Source organism: Oryzias latipes, chromosome 9 (genome assembly GCF_002234675.1).
Source record: "Oryzias latipes chromosome 9, ASM223467v1".
Taxonomy (NCBI): Eukaryota; Metazoa; Chordata; class Actinopteri; order Beloniformes; family Adrianichthyidae; genus Oryzias; species Oryzias latipes.
Genome location: NC_019867.2, coordinates 10998018 through 11014591, shown reverse-complemented (window position 1 = coordinate 11014591; position 16574 = coordinate 10998018). Strand labels below are relative to the sequence as shown.

General features: G+C 35.9%; 2 protein-coding genes across 2 annotated transcripts; both read left to right on the top strand.

Moving 5' to 3' along the window:
• Positions 1-320: 320 nt before the first annotated feature.
• Positions 321-10619, top strand: golm1 (golgi membrane protein 1). The gene is made up of 11 exons (XM_004072338.4): positions 321-438; positions 1949-2090; positions 3210-3389; positions 3517-3571; positions 3658-3760; positions 4610-4733; positions 5798-5939; positions 6054-6272; positions 6408-6572; positions 6745-6843; positions 8733-10619. Exons 2-10 carry the CDS (start codon positions 1956-1958, stop codon positions 6840-6842), a joined length of 1221 nt encoding a protein of 406 aa, XP_004072386.1. The 5' UTR covers positions 321-438; positions 1949-1955; the 3' UTR covers position 6843; positions 8733-10619.
• A 916-nt stretch (positions 10620-11535) lies between these two features.
• On the top strand, positions 11536-12880 carry LOC101170099 (kallikrein-8-like). Its single transcript, XM_004072247.4, has 5 exons — positions 11536-11627; positions 11710-11878; positions 11987-12267; positions 12340-12479; positions 12556-12880. Exons 1-5 carry the CDS (start codon positions 11591-11593, stop codon positions 12706-12708), a joined length of 780 nt encoding a protein of 259 aa, XP_004072295.1. The 5' UTR covers positions 11536-11590; the 3' UTR covers positions 12709-12880.
• Positions 12881-16574: the final 3694 nt, after the last annotated feature.

Sequence of the window (16574 nt, the reverse complement as noted above, 5' to 3'; positions counted from 1 at the left end):
CGAGATTTTTTGGAAATACCATTTAAATAAATATATATTTTTTAAATTAATAATAATAAAATTACTGCTTATAATGTATATTCTTTGTGATTTTAATGAATTTTGCCTTTATCTATGTGTTTAATCAGTGAGTGTCCTTGAGTTTTTTAAAACGTGCTTTCAAATTAAAATGTATTATTATTATTCTAGCTGTTAAATTAACCAATAAGGAAATGGCCTGAAATATTGTCAACCAAATGTACAGAGTGAATGAATGTACTGGAAATGACGTTCTATTAAGTTACTTGTGTTGTGATGGGGTGGGCTGATCTGATGCTTTTTTTTCCAGGCTGTATTTAACAGGAAGCGCGTTCTTGAGTGAGTCGCGTGGGCGCGTGAACCTTCAGCAGAGCAGCAGAGGTGGAGCGCCTCCTCAGCCGCTACGCTGCCATATATCAGGTTTGTATTACTATCAAGATCCAACTTTACTAAATATTCTCAAAATAGGACCGTTTCCCACCTTCCCAGATATGTATAGTTTAGCCAGTAGACATAAAATCTGTTGGTTATTCCAGTTTTACATATCGACCCAGAGGGCGTCTGCTTTGCTAACGTTGGCTAAAGCTAGTAAAGGCAGCTTTGTTGCTAGCGATGCTCGGCCTGCTTTGCAGTAGTTCTGATTTCTGGAGGGTTACATTTTTGTCAAAGACCTGCGATGTGCGCTTGGTGCTAAAAATAGTTCCTACTTAATATCACGCATTTCTAGTTTGTTGTTTTAAATGTAATTTTTGATTGGAATTGCAGTAATAAAGTATATATGTTTATTAATGTAAATAAGAAAAACCTTTTAATTGTGTCACATGTGCGCGTTAACTAAACTTCATGTAAACACTGCATGGCTACTATATTTTTCTTTCCCTATTTTTGGACTAGAGCAGGTTAACGTTAACGTTCAGGTTTTGCTTGACTGAAATTTCCTTCCCTTGTTTTTTTTTCTTTTTGCATTCTTTAAAATGTTCTCCTTGTTTTAGTCTAAGTAGAGTTTGTCTGGATTGTAGTCTCAGTGGTGAAAATTGCACAACGTTTCCGTTTTGCTGTTGTAAAAATCAAATGCTACTAATGTTGAGAAAGAACCACAGACAAAGACGTCAAGGTTTTCACAAATGATGGTCAAGGCAGCTCCATGACCTGTTTCTGTCACATCATTTATTAAGTGTTTGATCTTATCACACAACACATCTTTTCAAATTCACTATTTACATTGTTTATTTTTAAGTGTTGGTAAATTAGTTGGGTTAGATCAGGGGTGTCAAACTCTTTTTCACTGAGGGCTGTCCTCAAAGGGCCAAATATAACTTATACATGTAACTAAATGCAATAAAAAATAAACGTAACTACTCTTTAATGTTAAATAACTCATTTATTTACTTATTATAAATTTTTAAAGGGACAATTACAGTTGCATAGAAAACATGTTTACTTGTTATTCTAGCAGAAATCCTTCTAAATTTGATTCTGTCAGGTTAGGTTATATGGACAGTTTAAGTCTGAATGCATAGTTGCCCAATCAGATATTTCAAGTCTGATTCCCCCTAGATATGAATAAATACACACCAATTTTTGTTTTTTTTATGCTAAGAAATTAAAAACTTTTATGCTCTTGCGGGCCACATTTGACCCGCGGGCCTCGAGTTTGACACATGTGGGTTAGATTGATGTCCTAAAACCTTCCAAGTCACTCATAAACAACACTTCCCTGGGCTCTAACGTGACTAAAGTGATCTCTGTGGTTTCTTTCCATCTGTGCTTCCTGTGAACAATTTCTGCAATTCTTTCTAGTAACTATGTTGACACACTAAGAAGTGGCTCTCTCATTTTGCGCAAGTGATCTAATGTACATTTCTACCTTTGAAAGTTTAAGAAATGTGTAGTATGTTGCTGATGATAACTAATGTTTATGTTCCTTTAGTTTGTAGATGGCGATGGGTGGACTAGGGAATGGACGACGCGGAGGGAGATCTCCTCCTCTGATGATCGCTGCTCTTATTGCTTGTATCTTAGTTTTGGGTTTTAACTACTGGGTATCCAGTTCACGCAACTTGGAGCTACAGGTGGGATGGCTTGCATTTTCATATATCCAATTACAAGGAAATATTTCTGCATTGTGGTGAAATGTGATGGTTGCTTACCCAAGCTGATGAGTTCAAATGCCTGAAGCAACTTGGGGGTTTTTTTTTTTTTTGTGTGCGTGCATTTGAAACATCTGATTTTTATTTTTATTTTTCATTAGAGCTTACAATCTATGTAACAATGGTAGACATCTGGCATTTGCAATTAAATGGAGTTACAGGAAACAAAAAAAAAAGGTGAAATTTCGTTTGTCACATTTTATTTATTAGAAATAATTCAGGGGAGCTGATAAAAAGAAAATGAGGGGAGAATGGTTGACAATTGCAAGTACTCTTCTCTTCTCAATTCTAAAAAAAAAGCCTGGTAAAACTTGTTTAACAAGTTAATAATACCTAGAACGAGGTATAGGGTTTCAGAGGATCGGCTTTCCGTGAACCAAAAGTTTTTACGTTTCAGGAACTACTGAATAAAACACCCTGAATAAAGCTTTTATAGTGTACCAAAGATTATGTGTAGTTCATTTAGTAATTAAAAATAAAAAGTTTGTAAAATAAATAACATGAGCCTATATTGCATGGTCAAAGAGATGACATGCTTGAAATGATGGAAGGTAGCCACAAAATCTAAAATGTGATGCCAGCAAAACCCTTTCAGAAAGGTTTTTCAGAGCACAAATGAGGGAATTATGCAATGATATTTATAGAGTTTACACATTAGTTTATGGCGTGTGAGATTGTTCCGGTTTGGCTTAACAGACTACTATTTAGCCATTCACATTGATATGTATAGGTTTTATCGGCAGACGTCTACATAAATCTGCCCAATTTGACATTACAAGTTCTTGGATGTTAATTTTTGTGATTAAAAAAAATAGATTTGCCCGGCTGGCTATACATTGTCATTGTGCAATATTGGTGAAGACAAACTAAACACAATGCTGTTATGTTTACATGATGGGTGGAAGTCACATCTTTGTCTTTTTCCAGACATATTGGGTTTTTCATCCATGTCTTCCTATGGTTAAATGCTGTAACTTAGTTGTTAAAGAATGATGTAAATGTAGCAGATAGTTCACAATAATCGTATCTTTGCACACACAGAACAAGGTGTATGAGTTGGAGGGCCATGTGCGGCGCGGAGCAGCTGAGCGAGGAGCTGCAGAGATCAAGCAGAATCAGTTCCAGGGGGAGATCCAGAGACAGAAGGACCAGATTGCTCAAATCGAAAACTTTTACAAGAAGAAGCTGGAGGGAGTTCAGACCACCTGCAGCCAAGAGCAGGTGAACACCAGCATCATTCTGAGCTGAAACTGAGAATTCTAGGGCTTCGGAAAATGTTTGGAATCCGAGCAACAATAGGATCCTGAACTGTCAAACTGCTGTAATGTCGCTCCATCGTGTCTTTTAGGCCACAATGCAGCAGAATGTTTCCTTCAGTACCAGAACCATAGAGGACCTCAAAGGTAACTTTGAAACCACTTTTTTCTTGTCTCATTCTTTGTTTCCTATTTTAACATACTATCCCACCTTGTTTTTTCCTGTCCTATAGTTCAACTGAATCAGTTAAATGATGACTTGGGGAAGGTCCAGAAGGAGTTGCAAAACTGCAAAGACAACGTTGAAACACTGGACAAAAAACTCACATTTGACATGTAAGCCGAAGAAATATTACGCGGAAGGCCTTTTCCATGTATTTTATTTTTACTTCATATGGTTCAGTCTGACAACATTCATACTCTCTGCAAACAGACACAATGAAAATGCTGCAGGAACTTGTTTAGTTATGTAGATAATCATTACTTGTATTCACCGAAATGGAAAGTAGATGTGTTTGGCCTCCAGAACACTATGTCTACACAATCTCCTGCTGCGTTCGCTCACACAGTAAAGCTTGCAATTGAATTTCCAGAACAAAAGACCCCTGTACTCCGCCCGCCTGTTTCATAAATGTCCCAAACGTCTGACAGACAGGATGGAGACTTGAATGGATCTTAACTTTATTTCAGGGGAAAAGTAGTTTTCTGGCACAAATTTTAGACACGAGACATTTTCCATCTGAAAGAGAAAAATACTTAAGAAAAATAAAAATAAAACACAGAGTAAAACACACGTACTACCACAGACCTGATTTCCTGTTTTCTGATTTCCTGTCTTCATAATTTAGGTCGTGCTATTTGTAAAACTCGAACGTTTTTTTCATCAAACTGTGTAGAGATGTTCATCAATGTTATTCAAGGTGTAGATTTTTATTAATTTTTAATATTTTATTTTAAAAAATGTTAATTCTATGCTTTACAAAATAAAAAGCGGTCATGATTATTTAAGTTAAGAGACTTTTTAAATTTTAAAAACATGCAGTTTTTTTGTTTAATATTTTGGGGTTCGTTTTCTCCAGAAAAACTGCCTCATTGTTTCTCTCTTTTGCTAGTAGTTGCTTAAGCCTTTACACCCTTTCACACTTCAGTCCAGGTGAACACAGGTGTGTGGGTTCATGTCTGCAGGGCTCACTGTCAGTCCCAGGTCCTTTCTCAGAAAGAGCTGTGCGACGACCGAGTGGCCAAGGCGACGCTTGAAGTCCAGAAGAGGATGGAGAAGCTCATCTCACCTGAAGCGGGCATCTCACCGGTGAGTTGGTTTACATGAGTAACATTGTAAGACTGCATCTCCTCATGACTTCAAATAGATTTTCTGTTGAGCCTCAGAATAAAGTTAGCCCAAAATGCTCGTTCAAAAATTGGGTTGAAGTCTCTTAGCTGAAAAAAGCTTTAAGCTGTGCTGCTTAGATATGGGGAATTTCTCAGAATGTGTTTTGTCATAAGATTTTAAAAAGTTGCAGAAATTAGAATCAAACATAAACTCAGATAAAATCCCTTAACTTTTTTTTTTTTTTTTAAGCATAGTTTGGTAGCAATTTTACAACACGTTTAATGCCAATTAATAAACTACCGTATTTTCCGGACTATAAGTCGCACCGGAGTATAAGTCGCACCAGCCCAAAAATGCATTATAAAGTAGAAAAAAACACAGATAAGTCGCACTGGACTATAAGTCGCATTTTAACTTTCACAACCTTATATGACACAATCATAGCAGACTGTTTATCTCATAATTTCACAGTAATTTTTTTCTCAAACTTATTTATTTATTCTTTTCATGAAGCATCATTGGCTAACTAATACTCTGTTTTCATCCTGTATTTGTAGAAACAGTTTTCACTTTTATTGCATTTCCGAATCTATGAAATCATTGGAAAATAGAATATTATGTTGTTAGCCTTCAAGATCTTACTGTAAAAAAAAGTTTGCTGATTCTCTGAGTCACTTAACATACTCTTAACACTTAACATACCTCATACATCAAATTGACCCAGGAACATCATCTCTGTTCCTCACAAATGAACATAACAGGAGGGTTAACAATGTATTTATTTCAATTTATTTCTAATATAAGTCGCTGCGGAGTATAAGTCGCACCCCTTGCCAAGCTATGAAAAAAAGGGCGACTTATAGTCCGGAAAATACGGTAATGCTTTTCTTTTGTGCATCTCAAAAGTTGGTGCATTTTTTAAAGATTTTAACTTCTGTACATTAGGTGATACCCCATCCTTCAGCAAGGATTTTTGCAGATTTTCTTACTTGTTTTGTCTTTTGAATTTAAAGGAAATACATTTTATTTTCCTTGCAATGCAGGAAAACAAAGTTAAAGAAGAACTGCAAGAAAACTCAACTGTTGTATTGGTGCCAGAAGCTGAAAGCCACACTTCTATCATCTCTCAGCCCAAACTCAATGCAACTTTGGAGCTCCAAACCAATGAAATTATCACCGACAGAGGTATACAAGGGAGAATACTTTCAATTTGTTGTATACTTGTCTTAATGCACTCAATGCAGTTTAGCGTGAAGTTTGAAATGTCACCATTTTTTTCCCCACCTTTTTGTTTTTTAGGCTCTGATGCCTCACTAAGCAGACAGCAGGACAAGAACCTCCTGACAGCGCCTTTACAGTCTGTTCCGCCTGCTGCTGGACTCAATGAAGTAGAGCTGTCAAAAAATGAAGACCTCACAAAGGACAAGGCCGAGGCAGATGAGGTTAAACCTGTAAGCCTGTCTGACAATAATAAAATGGAGGTGATGAACATTCATGACGAGGAAGCCCAGATTGAAGGTATAAAACTCCCGGGATGAAGAAAAACATCAATTAAGGTTTCTTTAAACTAATGCTCCCATAGTGTTAGGTGTCAGATTTACTTTTATCTACATTGCTGGACAGTTCCAACAAAATGCAAATTTTGCTTCTTAGAAGTCGACCCAGGGCTGGAAAACATGCTGATTAGTCAGGAGAAGGCAGAGGATCGTCCGGTTGGTCAGAGGCCTGAGGAACAAGACGAGTATGACGCAGAGGAGCAAGAAGTGGATGGAGTGGATATGGAGAAAGAAAACCAGAGTATGCTGACTGAAAACCTTGGTATGTGTTTGTTTCTCAATTTACATTTTTAAAAAAAGCAAACAAGAGCACAACTGCAGCTTAAACCCCTTACTTTGTAATACAGTTGGAAGACACTCTGAGGAAAAGGATGTATTTGTTGAAAGCGTGAACGTTTGTCTCATGCTTGTTGACACTTTTCACTTTTTGTTAGACAAAGACATGGACGAAGATCCGGCCGACTACAACGGAGACGATGAAAACGAGGGAGAGTTTGAAGCAGACAAACAAGCTGCTCTTGCCCAAATCTGAGGTATGCACTGAAACACGTCAGGGAGTTTTATTGTTTTTTAGTTTTCTTAGACTTCCATTTTTCACAGTTGACACATATGAGAATAAAACATTCTGTTTAAATCATATATATCGCCTGTAAAAAGCATAAAAAATCTCCAAGATAAGGATGTAATGTATTTTTCACACTGAGAAGTGCACCAGATTATGAGGCGCAATCTAAGCAAGAGGAGGAAAAACACGGTAATGCATAAGGTCGATGATGACTACACTACCCAGAATGCCTAGAGGGGCCAAGAAGCAGGTGATTTGTGAGAGGGGTTGTTGGGAAGTTCTGTGTATTTCGTAGCCACTTGTGTTGTTTAGGACTGGGTATCACCAATCATTCCCAGAATTCACCAGTACCTGGATCGACTTGATTTTTCAATTCAGTTTAGAATTTACAGGGTTTACAAATTTAGACATATTTGCATAGAAATAAAATAATAATCTATATATGTTTTGAAGATATTCAGATTAATCTAATATAGTTCACATACTTTAAAATTTTGTAGTGAAACCCAAGAGATTGGTAACACCATACAGTGTTACATGGGTTCCCCCAAGGAGATGTGCTCATCATTATGTTCTGCCTCTCCTAGAGATTTCAGTTTGGCCACTAGGTGGAGCTCGCGCTATAGCATTACACTTCATTCCAAAAGATTTGAGCAAAGAAAAAAGGCGTTTTAGAACACAAATGATTACTTTTAAAACAGAGTTTGGAAAAGTCATGTCTGTGAGTATTTAAAGCTGTTCATTTAGTCAGTATTGTCTGTTTAGGTCAACCAAGCCTTAGCATTAACCATCCTGTAGGAAATTCCATTATACCTATAGAATTAGGGCTGCTCAAAATTGCAAATTTATCGTTATCGCGATATCAAGCTGTGTGATATGTATAGTCAGTGAAAATTTCAGTAAATGGTAACCCTAAATGTGCTAAAACAATATAATGGCAGCTTGAAGTATTTAACAAATAAATCCCTTTATGCATTTGACCAAGTGGGTGGACCTCATTGATGTTAGTTTTTCCGCCTCCTGTGTAGACGAGGGTCATTTGGAGTGGAATTGAAGTAGGGCTGCACGATATGAGGAAAACTCGCGATATGCGATATTGGTGATTAATATTGCGATAACGATATAATTCGCGGTATATAAACAAATAGCAAAACAACCAAAAACATAATTTCCGTGTTCACTGCGATTATTGATTTATGAAAGCTTGGATCGATGAATTGTTTTTCTTGTTATTCATGTGCATTTAAGCAGCCTTTGCAGAGAGTTCAACACGAAACATAAATCAAACTTGATTCTCCATAACTACAATACTACCGTACAAGCAAAACTACCAGTATATATTTTGTTCAGTTCATTACATTGTAACAGTACTTTGCCAGGCTCTGGACTACAGCACCCATAATGCTTTGTGAAACTTTTAGGTGTACCTTACGGCTGAAATGAATATGGTAGTATGTTAGTTGTTGTCTGGCCAGTAAGGGGCTAAAATTTCCTAAACTTAACAAACCACAGAGATACTAGGTGAGGTCAGCAGATGGCATCCTCGAATGACCATTTTAAATAAATCTAATGTAAAACACAATTTTATGCAATATGGAGACATGTACTTTTTAAGAGCTCAACCTTTTCTGACCTTGTGCAATGTACAGATATTAAAGTCCCCATGTCTAGAGGATCACTAGAAGTTTAAGTAAAAAAGTGTCCATGTGTTACCGGTTTTAGTTAAGCTGTGAACTTGGAACATGTTGAAAACACTAAAAACACAATTTTCATTGGAGTGGGGTTTTTAAATCCACCAACAGTTTGTCACTTTTACTGTGGGACTCAGTGACACAATGCATTTCTTCTTAATTGCAGAGCCGCAGCGGAGAAATGTTTCATTTCACAACAGAAAAAGATCCAACTGAGGATGATGCAACAGCAAGGAACCTGGGAGTTAAACTGTCTGGTTGAATGGACTCTTGTTGGTGGAATACAATTTTTCATTGCTTTCTGGAATGTGTTTTCTCTATCCATGGATTATTTTCTCATTATCTGTAGTTTGAGCTGCATAAAGACATCTGAAAACTTGATATGATTTGGCTTGAAGAATAGATCCATCAGCATGCCTGAAAATCAGAGGATTCTTTCTTGACATTTATTATGTTTACTTGATAACAGCTGCACTTTACAGTATGTGCAGACCCTCGTAGCGTTACAGGGTGTGAAATTCTGCCCCGATTCCAAAGATTTGAGGTATTCAGCCCGACACAAGTCTACCAGCAGAGGGCACTGCAGTGTAAAACTCATCAGCGTCCTCCAGTGTCAGGTTTTTCCCCTTGGGGTGGAAATGTATCACCTGCCTAAGGTAATGGGAGGATTGCATTCCAATTAGATGTGTTGAATATAATCTTTGAAATGCTGCAATTTGGTGTATTTGTCACTTATGTCAAAAGCATTTCCTGTGCTCATGTCTTGCTTTAAGCAATAACATCAGCCTTTTAAATGACTATTGTGTCTCTTCATTTTCAGGGTATTGACGCTCCCCTTATCTGTATTTCACACCACAAAACTGCACAAACATTAGCAGATTTTCACATGAAGACAGGGATCATGTTTTGAATGTATTGAAAGGAACTGCTGAGAATCTTCAAAACTTCCATGCTCCTGTATGCCTTAGCAGTTCTGTTTATCCCTGCCTTTTTTGTCTTTAGTTGTTACTAAATAATGAAAAAGTCTAAGGTTAGTGCTGATGGTGTCTCTCATCTACTTTAATGTTCAAATATGAGGATTTCAGATAATGAAAGTAGGCGGGATGAGCGATATTTACACAAATGAAAAACACTATCACGCTTTGTCATGCTTAAAGCCAGTAAACTTTACTGTAGCTTTGCTCTGTGCTGCCTAAAGCTGCATTCATTACAGGTCATTTAAGTGAAAGTAAAATTTACTTGGTACAAGAAAAACAAAAGGCTTACATATTGCAGGAGAGTATTTGTCATCTGTGTTTTTTAACAAAAAGATGAGATATGATCATCAGGACTTTAAAATATACATAATAACAGTGATATGATTTCTAAAATAATCTACCACACTCCCTAGAATAATCATTTGCATATCTAGAAGCTTCCTTTGCGGTTGGTTGAGGCTGTAAGGCATCGTAGGAGGTTTGGCTCCCATGCATCTGTGTTGATCAAAGGTTTGGAAGGAGTGACCTGAAGCAGATGGTTGTTTGCTCCTGCAGGTTCATCTTGAAGATCTGATTTTTTTTTTTTTTAATTTTGTTGCAGTTTTTCATCTTGATATGATGAAACTGTACTTGTTTTTCTATTTATAGTGTAATTTAAAATAATTTAAAATCCAAAATGCTGTTGAAGGAATAATAAATATAGTTCATTAGAATGAATTAGGTTTGTCAGAACTACAGGATAAAGGTTGAATGGACTGTCAGCATTATTATTGATCTGTACATTCTTGAATATTGTTCGTCTGCCTCCTTTTTAGCGATTTACAGTGATGGTTTATTGGTTTGTTAAATGTGTGTTTATTTTTTATTGTCTTTCACAAGAAAGTCCTTAAATCGTCTTTGTGTCCAGCTATAAAAAGCCAATTTTTAAAACCAGAATTTTTGTGTTTGAAAAAGCTGTAATGATTTTAATGACCCTAAATAACTGTTGTCACAATGCTGTCTTTATTTGAAACTGTATGATGAAATTAATCATTGCCTTTGTTGACAATGAATAATAAAACTTGTTTTTATTGAAACTGTTTGTAGTTTGGTATTTGGTAAGTGTTTTATGTTCCTGAGTCCAAAATAACAAGAAAAAAAAAGAAAAAATATATAGCAAAATGATGCGATAATTGATTTACAACAGTTTTCATTAGTAAGTCAAAAAGAAATTTAATTTTTTTCCCTTTAAAAAAAATATGCACTGTATTTTTTTGCTTTATCAAATAAACTTTGTTAAAATTCCTCGTAGCTGCTTTTTTGAAATTGTCTTACAGAATCCATTAAGACAATGCATTCTGTCCATCCTTATTTCTTTTTTAAAAATGTAGTCAAATGAGGAACGACTCCCATTCAAATGAGTAGTAAAAACTCCACACTATCGAGTGCTGCTTTGAGGCATTTGTATATTTATCTCTGAATTTGATTTTTCAGCAAATGGATCGTCAGAGCATTCAAAACGTTACAGTTATCTTGCCATAAAAACATGCCTTCAAAGATGAGCTTTTATTGTTCTTTTTTTTTAACGTGTGATAAATGTGATCATTTCGTTTTTTATACTCAATTAGAATCATGAATTTACTGTTAGGTACAAAAAAAACGAACTTTAGGACAAAAAACACGGAAGACTTTTTATGAGGATTTCTATCTTAGACACAAATGTAGCCAAAAATAAAGTTTTATTTTTGTGAGATCAAACCAATATGACCACTGATAAAAATCCTTTCAAAAGAATATTAAAATATTATTTTTCTTTACAGATCAACTAATACATTTATGTTCTGACTTTTTCTGTTCAGTGATTCTGTAATGTTGGAGAGAAACATTCCTTTTTTTCTTCTTTTATTTGGTTATCTCCATCTTGCTGCATATCTCCCCATAAAAGATATATGTAAATGTAGCCTCAAAGCTCAGCCAATGAAACAAATCCCCCTAACTCTGATGTTCACTATAAAAAGGTGAGGCACCGTGAGTTTAGGACACTCACATACAGTAGGAGGGAGCCACCATGACACCTTGCTTTGTCCTTGTCCTGCTGTTCTCAGGTAGGCGTTTATTCTAATCCGCCTGCAATATTCAGGTATGTTTAATTAACAGGTGTGTTGTTTTCATTTTTTCCCCATTTAGCATCCGTTGTGGTATCAGGAAGCATTGAAAAGAGGATTGTTGGGAGCTCAGCTTGCAAGAAGGACAGGCAGTACCATGTCCAGATACAGGCTGTGCAGGGGGGGAAAGTATGTGGAGGGGCTCTGCTGAACACCCGCTGGCTCATCACTGCTTCTCACTGTGCAGAACAGTAAATCACACTGTTATAAGCTTCATACTTAGAATAGAGAAAATAATAAATTTCCTAATGCTCATTTTTTTAATCTCACCCTACTTCTTTTTTTCCCATTTTTTCTAGAAAGGTCAAAGTGCAGCTTGGGTTAAACAACGATGTGTCACTCGGTACAAAATTTTTCTCTTTCCTGAAAGGAAACTCCAAAAAGTATGAGCAACAAATCGAACCCAAACAGCAGTTCACCTTCAAAGATGAAAGCGGAAAACCTCATGACATTATGCTCATAAAATTGAACGAGGACATGCCAGGAAAAATTCCAGTCATCAGCCTTCCTTCGCAGGATTGTAAAAGGCCAGAGCTGAAAAGCAAAGTGGAGATCGGAGGCATGGGATCCAAGAAAGCAGGTGGGGCTGCAACGCAAACTCCGAAATAAGTTGGTTGTTCCACCCTTTTTTCAAAATAACTCTAATTTCCAGGTAACAAACTGGAAAGCAGTGTGAGGTGTGCAAGCACAGAGATCTCAGCATGTGGTGAGAATGATAAACCTGACAGTAAATACCAAAGTGATGAGTCCACCACGATGTGTGCCCACAAACCTGGTGTGGAGGCCTGCCATGTGAGTAAAGTGATCACTTGTATCTTGAACTCTCTTCACTTTTCCCGTGACAATGACCACATCTCTGATCTTTCAGGGAGATGCAGGCTCAGCTGTGGAGTATGACGGACTCTTATACGGGATCATTGTGAGCGATCCAGTGGATAAGTGTGCCGACCCCATAGTGATGATGGACATCTGCTACTACAAACAGTGGATCGAAGACACCATGAAAAAAGAGTCAGCCTGAGAAATCCCTGATAATCATTATAACCAGCCAAATTGGATAATTTAGAGAATACAGATTCCTGTTAGGCTCTAAAGAGCATTACGCTAAAATACAATTCAGCAAACCGGTTTTAACCTGTTTTCTGTACAACTCTTCAATTTCTCCATAAATAAAATTATTCTGCTTCTCAGAGTGTTGGCTGTACAAGCATGGATACATCTACATAACTGTTCAACCAATTGAAAGTTGTTGGTTTGACTTCCACATGGCAGAAAAAAGCCCACACGATAAGAATTGACAATGGGGACCCCCACTGTCTGTGTATCCTTAATAAAGCAAAATACACATGTTTTTGGATTTACATCCACGTATTTAAAAGGTTAATGTTATATTAGGTTGCGGCAGACACAATGGAACAAAAAATTAATAATAATTTAACATAAAACAGAAACATTTAGCTGAACATAGACCCAATAGAAGGTGTCCCTTCAGATTTGTATCTTTTTGCAACCTCTTTTGCACACAAAATCAGGTTAATTAGGCTCTATAATGAAAGATATGTTTGTTTCCTGCTGTTTTCATTTTGGTTTTGTGTCTTTTTGAGCAAAGACTTAAGTAATGAGGAGACATTAATACATTTGCTGAAACCTGTTTCCAGAATTATCTGCATTCCAATCTTTTTAATGGTACATGTTTAAAAATAATCATAATTACACAGTTTAAGTGACTACAAGTGAAGTTAATCCTAGCTTGAAACACACTTTGACATGATAATTTGTCACTGATTTTTTTAGGCTTTTATACATTTTTCTAAATTTCCCAAACAAAATTAGTAATAATATAAATAAATCAATCAAATGAATGCATCCAAATGATTAAGGGATAGTGTTTTTAATGTTTTAAAGTCTGATGTTAAATGGATCTTATTTGAATTTCTGAAAAACAGGCTACATGACAGTTCCTAAAAGAATTAAGACACTGTTTTTTTGAACACACACAACACAGGTGACAAAAAATATGATAAAGATTACAAAAAGGGATTAAAACAAACAAACAAAACAACAAACATTGAACAGCTGACAAAGAATTGTGAAATGTAATTGGATGGTTCTGAGCTGAATCTGTCTTTGCGGTTCCACTCGGACCCAGAGACGGCAGTTAAATTTAAATTTATCCTGCCTAATTTCTTATGTCTATCCAACTCAATAATTGTTTTATACAACTCAAATTTACATATTTATCTAACTAAATGTCATATTACTCCAATTCAATTAAATGTTTTTCCCTATTAATATATTGTACTTCTTGAACTCTCATATGTCTTACTTTGAGGAGGCCGCAGATATTCTAATTTGTATAACATTAAAATGGATGATACAGGGAAGATTTACATTATGTAAGTCAGAATTAGTTATCAGGATTCTGACTTTAAGTTCAGTTCTTACAGTTCTTTTTGCGGTCAGAGGGGTGCTGGATAAACTCGTCGTCTTCTCTCTTCCTCTCTTTCATGGTGCAGAAAGAATTAAACAGGATAAAATAACTCTGCAAAACAAAGTAAAACAGCTACAACTAAACACGTTTAGACAAAAACCCACACTTAAACCCCAATCCATCCAGACAGGCAAAGGTATTGGTATCCCACAATTCCTTGTGCTGCTGATCTAACAGCAGCACCAAAGTTACACCTACTTAATTTAATTAATTTGAATGAAAGTAAAATAAATGTCTGATAACTACGTGTTTTTTTAAGTTGACCGAACTCCAAAAATTGATTTATCTTAACTGAGGCAAATAATTAAGTTAAATCAATGTAAAAAGTTTATCTTTCCAACATCCATACGTGGTATTATCACCCTCTCACGGTGGAAAAAGTATTATCTGAGCTTCTTCATCCACTAAATAATCTTCAAATGGACACGCCATGCTCCTTCACCTCTCTGAAAACAAACTAACCTTCAACTAAACCTGCTCCAGACCAGGTTATGTTCAGAGCATGAGTTGCTATGGGAACTTAACATACCCTGAAACATACCTCAATATTTGGAACCGAAAGCTGAGGTTATCCGCTTCCTTATCCTCAAACTTACCGTGGTAACTCACATAACCTGCTTTTTGGAATACCCCCCTGGTCTAACTTGTCGCCCTCCACCCTTTTAACAAGCTTAAATGTGGTTCATTTTAGAAAAACGCTCTATATTAGTCAAACAGTCACTTTTTACTTTAGCTACAAGTTTAAACATGCAACATCAATTCAACACATAGCAGATTGTGCAAGGGCAGAAAATTGGGTTTTAATTTCAAAATAAATCACTAGGCACATTTAAAAAATATGAACAGTTTTTATGGCGAATTCATAGCTTCCTCACTTCAGGTCTGACACCAAATGTATCAGTTTAATGTAACATCTTCTGATTAGAAATGTCTTCTTTAAACTCTGTATGATACAGTTTCACAATCTTCTGGGTTAAAATCTTTCCAATCACAAAACAAAATCCTTGTGTTTAGAGGATAAGATGGAAAACAGAGTTTAGCTGTGAACCCCAACATAGAACCAGAGTCACACTGGGTGCAGCTGTCAGGAACAAAATGCAGGAAACTTGGCTTTGCGGCAGAAACGTAAAGATTCAATAAATAAAACTAAACAGGACAAAAAAAACTGTGCTGAAACAAAAAGCAGATAAAGCAGATGATCTGACAAGGTAGAACTGAAAACCAGACACTTCTACTCACTGAAGACAATTAACAGAAATGAAGACAGCTGTGGATGATTGACATGAACCAGGAGTGACTGATTGAGGCAGAACATGAGTAAAAATACCACTGAAAAACTGAGCTAAACTGCAGAATCCTCACAGCAACAGCATGATATCATTAATATTATGAATAATTTCAGATGAAGAAGAAAGATAAAAGTAGAAGGAAATCTGTGTTTAAAATATTACCATCTATATTAGACTTTACTCATGTTGATTAAAGCCTGCAGCACATTGCCAGTATGAAAAGCCTCCAGTGTTTTATTGCTTTGATGTCTATGATAAAGTGAACAACTTCATGTTGACAATAATGTGTTTACATATAATAAATGACAATTATTTCACTTTCACTTACAGTAGATGAGCATTCATCTATCAGTAGTTTTGTTTTAAAATTGTACTAAATGTCCATATTGTTTAAAGGACACAAAGTAGAATCTAAAGATAGAAACTAAGGCACCCATGAAATTGTTTTATTATTTTTCTTTTTTCAGGTGGGGGTTTTACTTGCTGCTTTTTTCTATCATTTATTCTTATATATACTGTTATACTAGGATTGACATAACTACCTAATTTTAAGTCCCTTAAAAGCAGTTTTTGGGGGAGGCCAGCAGGAGTTAAACTGTAAAGCTCCTGTTTGTACAGTAGAAGCTCCTGCATTTACTACTTCATGTCAGTAGGTGGCAAAACAGCACTCTTGAAAAGAAGACCATATGGGTTAAGATGGGGTCAAGTTTGACACGCCCACCCTTAAAACAAAAAAAATAAATACATGCATAAACTTCACATTAGGAAGTAGTTTATCAATAATTATGTGTTCTAATCTAAATGAGGTATATTATTTAGAAATATCAACAAGCATCTTTGATAAAAGGGTCTATAATCACTATAACTATGCTTTCTTTTTCCTATTTTTTCTTTTTCATTTTAACCAAGGGAACCTTTTTTCACACTGATCTGGATCTAAGAACCATAAATGTTCAAAAAGTTTAAAACTGTTTGAGTCAGTGACTTCATCTGAATAGCAATAATCTTTTGTTGGTACATTATAACAAACATTTTCTGTCACAATATTTTTCTAAAGTTATCTGTGTCTATAGTTTAAAAGTAAACTATATAATCGTCTAACTATAC

Excerpts from the sequence above, each read along its gene's own strand:
- LOC101170099 (XM_004072247.4), top strand. The coding sequence starts at position 11,591 with ATGACACCTTGCTTTGTCCTTGTCCTGCTGTTCTCAG. Across the intron at positions 11,879-11,986 it reads GCTTCTCACTGTGCAGAACA|AAAGGTCAAAGTGCAGCTTG; the intron begins GTAAATCACACT and ends CATTTTTTCTAG. Across the intron at positions 12,268-12,339 it reads CATGGGATCCAAGAAAGCAG|GTAACAAACTGGAAAGCAGT; the intron begins GTGGGGCTGCAA and ends TCTAATTTCCAG.
- golm1 (XM_004072338.4), top strand. The coding sequence starts at position 1,956 with ATGGCGATGGGTGGACTAGGGAATGGACGACGCGGAGGGAGATCTCCT. Across the intron at positions 5,940-6,053 it reads TGAAATTATCACCGACAGAG|GCTCTGATGCCTCACTAAGC; the intron begins GTATACAAGGGA and ends TTTGTTTTTTAG. Across the intron at positions 6,573-6,744 it reads TATGCTGACTGAAAACCTTG|ACAAAGACATGGACGAAGAT; the intron begins GTATGTGTTTGT and ends ACTTTTTGTTAG.